Consider the following 12,143-nt stretch of genomic DNA (forward strand, 5'->3'; position numbering starts at 1 on the left):
GGTAAAACTAAACCCAAACAGGCTTTCAAATCTACTCGAAATGCTTTCAACGAGGTGCTACGGAATTTAAAAACATATTTATTTAATGGAATTTTCTACTGACTGACTGACTGAGTAAGTAAGTAAGTAAGTAAGTAACTGACTGATGCTTTCAGACAAGTGAAACTTGATAACGGCTAAGGCTACAGGCTTGATTTGTTCACTGTTTGACGTCGCTTCGGCCCGAGAGATGCATGCTTTTTGGCATACCACAGTACATACAATGCATTCTTCATGGACTTACCAGTGTCCTCATTTGTGTCCCATTCATCTTTGCCAGTGTTGGGCAAGTTACTTTGTAAAAGTAACTAGTTACATATTACATATTTCTTGCAACTGAACTATTTACATATTACCCATAAAATAAATTAACTATATATTACATATTATATTACTTTGTGTCCACAGCCTTATGCTGTCATGTGTGAAACTACCACCTTATCACGTGACATGATTGCGTTGTTGGACAATGTGCAAATCTTGGTTATAAGTAAGAAGCTGGTGAATAAGCTTCATTCAGTAGGTTTCATTACTTCGTTGTGGTTAGGCGTTACTCAGTGGATTACTAACGAGATTAGTAACTTCGTTACTTGTAGTAATAATATTACATAATATTAGATTCGTTACAGTAACTATATTACTTAGGTAACGCTTTACATTTGTAAGTAAAGTAACTTGAGTTATATTACCTGTTTTTATAGTGTATTTCGTTATATTACTTAGTTACCGCAAAAGTAATAATATTACGTAACCCGTTACATAAGTAACGCGTTACTCCCAACACTGATCTTTGCTGACAGCGAAAAGTGTAAATTTGGCGGTAGCACATGATGGCTTCCCTTTGAAACAGAAATCATCCATATTTTTCATAGTGGCTATTTTGATCGCAGAGGTACTTTTCTAACAGTTATTGATTCGTACTGCTGTGTAATGGGTTGAACACAGTTAACAAACTAGTACACAAAAAAATTTGGAATTTTCAACTAGAGTAGGGACCATAGCACATCAATAAAATATACTGAAACGGGCTGCACGATATAAATCACAGTAAAACAATAAGAAGTGTAATATCCCTACTGTGCATTTCTATTATGGTATCTTGAGCAAGTGTAATATCGTGCACTACTCCAGCTTGTTTCAGTACTTTTTATCGATGTGCTATGGTCCCTACTCTAGCAATTTGTTTTTGTGTACTTGTATATATGTAATAGTTGTAACACGGGCATGAGGGCTTTGCCTGATATGTATGCCCGAGGGCAGAGGGCATACATTTCAGGCAAAGCCCGAATGCTCTGTGTTACAGCTAATGTGTAACATTTTGCATGGGTAGATCAAAGAAATAATACCTTTGATCTGGGAAGATCAAAGGAACAATTTCTTTAATCTGTCTATTTGTGTTGTTAAGTGTTTCTTTCTTTTAAAAACTACTACAATGTATATAATACCTATATAGGCTAGATGCACTTTACATTGTGGGTTTCATGTGGCTTACAATTGAGTCTACTGTGGCTCTCAATTGAGACAAACTGAATCCCACAATAAAACTATCTCTTGGTGATATAGGTTTCTTACACATTTTGAAAACCTTACATAGTAAGTGCTAGTGCTATAGTTGAAACTTTTTTGAAACTATACCAAACCACATCAAAAGCACTTTCAAGTACATCAAAAGTGCTCTCAAATACATGAAGTAACTTCAAAGGCTTTAAACTGATTGATTTAATAACTTTAAGGATTTAAATACAACTTCAAAGTATTGCATAATAGTTGTAATTACCACATTCACCCCTGATCTTCCTTATATGTCAAAATAGTCTAGCTGTCAAAACAGCCTAGTTGTAGCCCTGCTACATTTCGTATGTAGCCATACAAAATGTAGCCCAGGTGGTTCCTTTGATCTGAGGTGTGAAAGTGTTACATATATGTATATATATATATTCATGCTTATGATTTTGCAGGAAATGCAACAAAAGATTAGTACAGACGTAGACATGGTAGTGAAATCAGATGACAATGAAGGTACTGATTATTCTGACGATACACTAAAAGGTATGATAGTAAAATTGGAACACTAATTTTAGTAGATCAAACTTTAGTGAATTGCACAGTAGCTAGCGTAATTAAATCAAAATGATAAATATTTTGGGACAGTCTGTGATATCATATATAATCTTAGCTATTAGCAGATAGTGTTGTATCATGTGGTAGAAGCAACTAAACTATATATTATATATATATCAAATGTTTAAGTAGGGATTGCATCAAAAGTGACGGGCGCCGCCTAAAATGCCACCTTTAAAAATTACCCTAGAGACATCTTATGCCATGAAAATCACCTTTACGGAATATCTTATCATGAAATACAGCATTAAAAACAAGAAAACACTTACCGGTGACCGGATAGAGAATTTTAAAAAAACTTCCAAAACTTGAAATTTTGTCTCACTCACTCACTCACTGCCTGACCACAGTCGCAAGCCTAGAGCCTAAACAAAGCAGCACACAGTCACCATTTTTACACCACAACAACAAACTCACCAGTGGAATGTACTTTTTGGGGTTCTGACGAGTGTACGCCCTGTGCACCTTTTATCTTCAATCAAGTTGGTTGTCTTCTTCTTCAAGCATCGAAACCATACCGAGGCATTAATTTTCCGTATCAACACTTTTCTGTAGACACTACGAAATTATTCAGAAAGCACTTATGCTGCTGAAAGAGCGGAGCGTTTATAATTTCAAGTGTTGCACGTGAAACATTGAGGCTGCTGAGTTGTCACTTAGACTTTTGCCAACGCCTGGACTGCAATCAACAAAGAGATTTGTAGACGGACTGAGACTCAATGCTTATTCCTTTGAACACACTGATGGCGAGATCAGCAAGTGATTGGATAGTACTCGAGTGGAAATTGTATTACTTCATCCTGTTAGTCGAGACTATAGTATGTTCACGTTGCACGTTGAGCTGAATCCTCAAAAACATTTGATAACTCATGGATGCAATTACACATGATCTTGAAATTTGGCTCATTTGTAGTACTGCTTGACTTGCTAAAAATATTTCAAAATATTGTTGTTCAAATGTTTGACATAATATTTACAGCCAATCAAATTTTTTGCAATACATTCCTATGAGGAAGCCATATAAGTACAGCGTTTGCCCTTTCCCGAACTTGTAATGGAGCCAAACCGTAGGTGTCTGTTGTTGACACCTTTGCTGTTACCAATAATCAACTGGTTGGCTGAAATGTTCACTCTGTTGAGAAAAAATCCACTTTTAATTTTTAGCTGTTTTTCAGGATTCAGCTCAACGTGAGCATACATAAGCTCCAGACAACTGAAAGGGCCTGTTCATTCGAACAACTTCTGGCCGGGGTGAATAGAACATGGACCATTGTACTGAGACAGGTTAGATCTGAGCGCCACTGCTACTACGATCAAAGGTAAGCTATGCACGCTACTACGGGCCTATGTGCTTCCAATTTTGGCACAGTACATACTTTAATAAGCTGTACAGGAACTTAATGCATCTATCAATGTCACGCCCCACCTACCCCAGGTCGGGCAGCGGGTGGAGATTTATAGGGGATTCGTCACCCAAACTCATCCCCAGGGTAGGCATTTGAAACACAAATAGCCACACTTGGCCATATTGTTAGTGATTCCCGGAATAGGTAATACGAATTAGTAGGGGATTTGTAACTCAAAGTTGTCCCCAGGGGTGGGGAATTTGTCATCTAACATTTGCAAATCCCTACCAATCTCCACCTCTGGGGTAGGTGGAGCTTGACATTGATAGGTGCATAATAGCTAGCTCGCAAGTTGCATTGTAACTAGCTGTGCTACAACAAAATAACTAAACAAACTAGTATATTTTTAAAAATTGTTAATTTAAAAATGAAATAGGGATCTATGCAATAAAAAGTAGTAAAACAAGAGATGAATGATGGTATTACAGCATAGCTCGGTGGGAAAGTTCTACTTTTGGCATTGAGCAAACTTATAGCTAATGTGCCAAAGTAGGGACTTTCCCATCGAGCTATGTGCTGCAATACCATCATTCGTCTCTTTTTTCATTACTTTTTATTACATACATCCCTACTTCATTTTTAAACTCACAATTATTTAAAATACTAGTTATATATATGGTACAGCTCAGCTTTAACTTAGTGCATGCACCAGTGCTACAACCCACACATTTTGAATTAAGGTATCTATAAGTTCAGTAATTACTTGTTTTGGTATATATAGACAGTAATTGCGTATACAGGCTAGTAAGTTAGTTAGCATACAGTGTGCATCCCTCCCAAAGTTTTAACAGTATACAGTATCTAGCATATTTCAGTCATATCACTCTATAACTATAATACAACACTCTCCTCTTTACATATATAATATGAATAAACTCTAGGTATATAATTATTATGTGGTTGTCTTCTTTCTTTGCTTTGTATAGGTGGTGCTGCAACACAAACAAAACAAGACTCAGTTGATTTGAATGTTGTCATGGCCTACCAACTAGCTCTAAAGCAAGGATCACGAAACTCCAATCAATTCAAGCTTGTAACCCTTGGAGCTGAAGGTGCTGGAAAAACCAGCACAATTAACACTCTCCTAAACAAGCCCTTTCAAAGAAACCAGAAATCTACTGTAGGTGCTTCAATCAATTCATGCAATGTAGATAGGCATTTGGCTTCTTCAAAGTGGCACACGATCACAGCCACATTCCGAATAGCCGAAATTCCCAAACAGCATAGAGGAGAGGTAAAGGCAACAATGTCTCTTGTATCAATAAAACATTCCAAAGCACCAGCTGAGCCAATTCCACAAGCAGTTATTGATGCAGTCAAAGCTACCATGGCCAGTGAAGCAGTTATTAAAGATGGTACAATCAGAATCATAGTCTTTGATATTGGTGGCCAGGAGGTGTACTATGAAACACACTTCCTGTTTTTGGCCATTGAAGATACCGCCCTCTTAGTCTTTGATGCTTCCAAGAAGTTGGATGCTCCAGTCATAAGTAGGCAACGCTTTGGAAGGTTTGGGGAAAGGATTCAAACCAGAGGGATGCAAAGCAATGTTGAGACAATCGAGCTCCTACTACACTCTGTCTACAGCCGTGGACAGAAGGCACCTAAAGGTTCTATTTCTCCCCGTGTCCCCACAGTTTTGATGGTTGGAGCTCATGCTGAAAATCTATCCCATGAAGAGCAGGAATGCATTATGCAGATGATTTACAAGCGGTTTGATGGAAAGCCATTTTTGGAGCACCTTCCACGATTGGTAAAGGAAGCCTTCCATTTTATTGGCAACAGTGACCCAGATCCAGTGGTTGTCAAACATATGCGTGCCACTATTTTAAAAGCTGCAGAGTGGGTTATTAGTACAGAGCGGCCTATCACTTATCTAAATTTTGAGGGAAAGATACTTGAGAAAAGTGAGACAGAAGTAAGGCTAGCTATAGCAGAGGCTACTGATTTAGCTAAGATGGCTGGAATAGAAGGGGAGCAGGCAGAAGTTGATGTACTTTTACGCTATTTTACAAATAAGGGTATCTTGTTGTATTACCCTGAGGTGCCTGCTTTGAAAAATGAAGTTTTCATTTCTCCGCAAGAGGTATCTGATCTTGTTTCCATTGTTGTCTCAACTGGTAGCTATGCTCCCGACACTGCTGAGCTCCAGAGGTCTTATCAGCGCTACAACCAGCATGCTCTACTTGGAGAGCCACTTCTTGATTACATGCTCGAACAGTCTAACCGTTCTAAAGACAAAGTTGTCTTACTGGGCTTGTTGGATAAGTTCAACCTTGCAGCTGAAGTTCCTCCCAACACAAAATTTCCCCGAGAATTTCATGCTCCTAAAAAAGGCAAGGTTTTCTTGGTTCCTTCCCTGCTTGTTTATGATGAAAAAGCCACATACTGCCCCCAGAAAGGAGATATCTCTATTGTTTATTATTTTGAAGACAGGTTTGTACTAGAGAGTGTATTCAACCAGTTGTTGGTCAAGGTTATCCACTGGTGTTGCCAAAAAGGTCATCTGATACAACAGTGAGCTTAATAGGTGTCACTATCTTAGTATGTGTATTAACCTGTGATGATGTGTCTTTATGCATACAATAATAATTTTTTTATTGTTATAATAGCATCTATCGAGGTGTGGGATACTTTTGCTTTGAAAATGGGGAATGGCAACAGTTTCAACTGCTACTGTCTCAGCCTTCAATAAAATGTTACATCACAATCCATGATGAGCAGCCTACCAGTGATGTGTTGCCCCTTCTCCTTCAGCAGCGCAGAGAGCTACTAGATTGTTTGGAGTCCTTCATCTTACAAATCAGCAAAACTTGCATGCCCTCAGCAGCAGCTCCAGTGACCTGTTTGGAGTGCCCATTGGAACATAAAGACTGCCCACCTCATGTCATTCTCAATATTCATGAACACAAACCTTTGATGTGTCATGAAAGACCAAGAGCTGTTAAAATTCCGGTGGATTTCTACTGTCTACTCTTTCAACCATCAATCACACCACATGCAAGTACAAAACTTATTAATATATAGTTTTGTGTGTATGGTGTGCATATAGAGTGAATGTTGAATGGCTTTACCATACATTATGCCAAAATGGTACCAGATTTTCCCCATGATTCTTCAAAGACCATGCCTTTGTTAATGAATCATTTCTCTAATGCATATCCAGATGTTTTAAATGTTTAGAATATATAACAAATGAAGCAATGTTATGAATGAAATTTTAAAATAGCGAAGGATTAATTACAGCATGTAGTATATAATTAGTTTTATGGGTGCTTAAATATAACCATGCACTTGACAATTTGTATGCAAGATTCTCTAATCTTGAAGACAGCATTTAACTAAGCAAAAACTGAGAATTTTGGTTGTGATAACTTGCTAGCTGTGTATACAGCTAAAAAACAGGGAGTAGTTCAGTGTGGATCAAGCTGTAGAAATTTCAGTACGTTTTGTTATTATGATTTCCAAAATTCCCAATTATTACTCCATTTACAAACGTTAAGTTTATCTTATGCTTGTTGGCAGTGTCTCTGTACATTTTATAGGAGCATCAAGGTCATCTCTTACTGCACCACTAGACGAAGGTATGTATGTACCTATATGCATACATAATGTAGTACTATTTATAATCTTTGTACATTTTATAGGAGCAACAAGGTCATCTCTTACTGCACTACTAGATGAAGGTAAGTAAGTACCTATGCGTGTAATTTAATACTACATACTGCAATCATCTGTTTCTGTGCACAAAGGGACAATCACCAATAATTGACAAAGTATATCGATATCTCACCTTAGCAACAGATTGCCTTTCATGTAATACAGCAGTCCTTGTTTTGTTAGGTACCAATCTGCCATACTTTTAATGTTCACATGTGTCACATTATGTACAAAATGGCCAAACCTATATCATTCACCATTTGTCAGCCACAGGTACAATATAGATGTGTAGATCTTTAGTAGTTAACTAAAATTTTCGTGGACTACAGTTGATAGTAGTCACTGAGGTGTTTTGAGTACAGATTGTACAATATAGGCAGTGGCAATTATAGTACACATCATTATCACAATATAGCTCCCAAAATGTTAGAGCTGCTGAAGATTGTTATTCCAAGGGTTGCTGCTCAGTGGGAAATTTTTGCTTTTTATCTGGAGTTCCAAATCTCAAGAGTTGATATCATCAAACAGCAAAACATCCATGATCCAGAAGAATCATGTAAAGCAATGTTCATTCACTGGCTCCGTTCAAGTGAGGGAAAAAAACCAAAGACATGGAAGGTACTACTGGATACTATGGCTGAGATTAAACAGCTCAAAGCAGTAAAAGAAGACATTGAACAAGACTTAGCTAAGTTTTACAAGTAGTTAGTTTAGTATGATTTTTATAAATGCACCATCCATGCACTGGATTACCCTTTGTATTGTGTTTTGGTTATTGTTCATTGAAAATACACATTCTTAGTCACTGTATATGTAATTGTTAATTGACTTTTTAATTTGCTTGCTTTCCATTAGCTGTAAGCTGACTAACTAGAACCTTACATCAGTATAGAATGGGTCGGTATAGAAGTACAACATGCTGGGCAATACACTGAGCTCATCTTTGTATTATTGCCACAAAAGGAAGGACCTCAGCTAACTTCACTTTTGACATGTTGGTCCTAAGGATTCTCCCTCGAATTTTCCTGCATATATATCAAGGGATAGCTTACAAGCTGGGACTCTCGTACACTATCAGCGAAATCCAATTATAAGTATTTAGAAATCCTGAAATCTATCATCACTTTTAAATACAGTTATTTTCATTTCCATCTGTTCACGCATGAACTTTGAGGGCAGCAACCAGCTAAAATCATCGAAGATGAGGCTTTCAGACAATAAATAGGTAGCTACAATGACTATTAGGTGTTGAATGGTTTGTGAATCAACCATTACAAAGCAAAATTGTGCTCCTTCGAGGCTTCTTTGGTCCCCTCTTGTCTACTGTCCCTGTTTCCTACACTACAAGTAGTAGTGAGAACACGAGTGAACCATCTTTAGAAAGTAGATAATTTTTTTAAATAGTATTTATAATACTTATTGAAATACTTATTAAATATTTTGAAATACTTAAATATTGGGACTCTCGTACACAATTTTGGATTTTTAAAGCTTGTGAGCTATCCCTTGATATATATATATATGGTCTTTTATCATATCTACTCCTTGTACTTCAAATCTTTTATTTCTAAGATATAGCTACCTTACGTTAAGCCAAGTGCATAATACACTAGATTTAGCCATATCATCAAATATGAATGTAGTGCAAACTATAATGATGTAATCACTGATTTAAAACACTAGATTTGCTAAATTTAGTGTATCGCTAATTTAAGGTATTTAGTAAATAATATTTATTTAATAAATTATTTTTATTGTTTAAATTTTTTTTAATTATAAAAATAATGTTCATTTTAAAAAATTTCCATATTTTCTCTTACAAATAAAAAAATCCTGTGTATTTGAAGAATTTAGCAACTACTGCCCTTCAAAATGATTTAGATTCAACAACTTTGTGGAGTAAGAGATGGGGTTTGTGTTTTAATCCTAAGAAGAGTGTATTAATGCAAAGGTCATAAAATAGCTAATACAGAAATCATAACAAACAGTATAGATAAGCACCTCAGCATTACATCATCAGACCCAGCATTACAAAAATATAATTTGGAAGGCCTTGGGGTTGCTCCATCGCAGCTTTAGCCAGTATCAAACAGTACGTGACAGCCAAAGAACATTGTACCTGAGATCACAAGTTACACAGTGTTCAATGATATGGAGACCAAACCTTATCAAGAATATGAACAGATTCAAAGGAGAGCAACAAAGTTGATTTTAAATGATCACAGCTCTAATTACTTTGATAGACTCAAAACTTATTTTGCTACCCTTAATGTATATACCTTTGAACTTAACGAAATTATTTTTGTGCTGAAGTCACTCAAGTGTCCCTCTTCTTCCTTCGATGTCACAAGTTGCATCACCTTTGCTAATAGAACAACTACTAGATTTTCTATAAGTGGTAAAATGAATCACGTTCAGAACAGTATTAATACAAGTAGACATTTCTTCTCTCTCGATTATGGAATGCCCTACCCCTAATTTGATTTACCTAACTTCAACCCCTACATGTACCATTTTGTATGACCATGCCTCGACCCATGCAGTAGATGCTCCAATACTCACCGACCTCCTTTAGTGGAATTTAAGTATCAATAAGGATATTTTTTAATTGCCTCTAGCCCAGAGCTAGTGGACCTCAGATTGTAATAATTGGGTGCCTGTGTGCAGTAAAGTCATAATCAAATCAAATGAAATCATTTTTTTCCTGGCCACTTTAACCAGCATGCAGGGACAACAAACATATACATAACTACTAAAAAACAGCTGTTGCAACTTCCAAGTACATACATGTCTTGGTGCACTATATGCACATGCATACACTATAATAATATGACGATCTGGGAAAGCTGGTCTTATCATCCATGACAGTAGATTTTATTAACACCAGCAAAGCTATAATATTATACGTGAATAAGGCCATATAAACTTAATTATTAGTTTCTCATCTCTGCCCTTGAGCTCATTGCTGTTTTTCTTACCTTATCAAGAATTTTTTGCATCACTAGTGACTAAGGGAGGCCAATTAGCACCTTTTATAGTTGGTACCTTGCTAGAGCAGTCTAAGAAAATTGCATTTTGATTCATTTTAGCTAACTAATTCAGCTATTTAGTTAATAAAAAATAAATAAAAAATCTGCTCTCCCACGCTGACATTTCGAGGATGAGAAACTAATAATTAAGTTTATGTGGCCTAAACTATCAAATTTAACAATCAAAATCAGCTAGACTTAATTTATATAATTGTGGTCTGTTTTTGCTGGCTGCTCTTCCTGTGCCCAATGGTGAGTCATATGAGTAGTCTGGGGCATTAATGGAGTTGCTCTGGCCAACCCGGGGATGGCTGTATAACTCATGGTGTTGAATAAAGACTTGAGCTGTAAATTTACTTTCATTTTATTCAGTTTTGAGACCTGAATTTTAGGCCTAATTCACCCCTATGCATCCTCTTCCATTTTGTAAACAACCTCTTGCACTTCTCTCCACCCACGTCAGCTCCCCTATTGGAGCTCATCAGCTTGACTGATACAGTCAACTTTGAGTTAATTCCCAATACAATTGCATATGAAATTATTCTTAAAAGTACCTACGTCAATATTGTAGATATCAGTAGGTAGTGAATAATTGTTCATGGTGAGAAAGAGTACTTCTAATTTGTAAACATCGATTCTTGTTTGTAGGTAAATAAGCTTGAGGTTATATAAGGCGGGAACGAGTGTATGATATCAGGCCTAGTAAAGGTAGACAGCAATCAGGTATGCATGGCCATTAACTTTCAAATAGTAAAGTAAGTCAAATCATACATTGTCCTTTGGTCTGCAGAGACTGGGCCATTCAAGGTTGCTGACTAGAGGTTTGTTTAAAACAAAACAAGCAGCCTAATGCAGAATCATTTCAAATTTGTTTATATTGGCCCCAGATGGCTGGACAATATTCAATAGATAGTGGTAATAGCTGTTTGTATAGATCTTTAATTTTTGTTGGTGCTGTTCTTTATTAAGTTGATTAGCTTTGCTGCAAATACAGCTGATGTGGGGATCCCAGGATAATCTGTTATGTAGATAATCGTGTTCTAATAGTGTATTGAGTGGGATGTTCTGTGAAGTAATGTTATTTGCATTTAGGAATATTGAACTCCATCAACCAATCACCTGCCCAATTGGTCAGAGAATTTAGACCATTTTGCAAAATACATGACCAGATACGTGTTGCATGCATCTGGTCAATATTTTTTAGAAAGTGCAAACCTCCGTGTTCCTTAATACGTGTACGGTACTAATGTACTGTATGATGAGAATCAGTACCATGAGATACATTTACACCTCATGCTGGCCTGGGCTAATTACTTAATGGCTGGAAATCCCTTTGCTAAAAGAAAGGGAAAGTGGCCACACATACATAAAATTTTCCTACCCACACATATAAAGGAAAAATGTGGTCTGGCTGAGCAAGAGTAGACTACGATATACCTTTACTACTTTGAGTAAGTGTCTAGCTCAATGGATATAGTATCATATACCAGACAAGGAAGTGGGATGTAGGCATATAGAACAGGGCACCTTTGTCTTTGATTTTATTAATGTATGAACCAATACTGACTAGAAGCTGATGTAATACCTTACAATCACATTTGTTGCTACAGTTCACACAAACAGAACTCAGTCTGAATATTGCCTTAACCTAGGCCTAAAAAAGACAACCGATTGTAGGAGAGTAAAGAAAAGCAGCTAAAACAAACCTACAACACCCACCTAATACTGTCGTATACTATAGTGGCAACTATACTTACATCCAATAGGGTTGAAATCTCTATAGTTATACATCTGATTCACAGACATTCACTTTCCACACAGATATGTTCTATACATAGCTGAGCATAAATGCAGGATTTTCTGCCAAAAAGTGATCAAAATTATAAAC

At 36.7% G+C, this 12,143-nt stretch overlaps 1 protein-coding gene across 1 annotated transcript in view; it reads left to right on the forward strand.

The window, feature by feature from the left end:
* The window catches only part of LOC136248936 (uncharacterized), a 43,072-nt gene extending 35,036 nt beyond the window's left edge, over positions 1-8,036 (forward strand). The window contains exons 9-14 of the mRNA XM_066040803.1: positions 1,998-2,088; positions 4,493-6,083; positions 6,179-6,570; positions 7,112-7,150; positions 7,214-7,252; positions 7,642-8,036. Of these exons, the coding sequence (XP_065896875.1) occupies positions 1,998-2,088; positions 4,493-6,083; positions 6,179-6,570; positions 7,112-7,150; positions 7,214-7,252; positions 7,642-7,931 (2,442 nt within the window). The 3' untranslated portion in view covers positions 7,932-8,036. The remainder of the gene's footprint in view (positions 1-1,997; positions 2,089-4,492; positions 6,084-6,178; positions 6,571-7,111; positions 7,151-7,213; positions 7,253-7,641) is intronic.
* The last annotated feature ends 4,107 nt before the right edge of the window (positions 8,037-12,143 follow it).

Source organism: Dysidea avara, chromosome 3, assembly GCF_963678975.1.
Source record: "Dysidea avara chromosome 3, odDysAvar1.4, whole genome shotgun sequence".
Lineage (NCBI taxonomy): Eukaryota > Metazoa > Porifera > Demospongiae > Dictyoceratida > Dysideidae > Dysidea > Dysidea avara.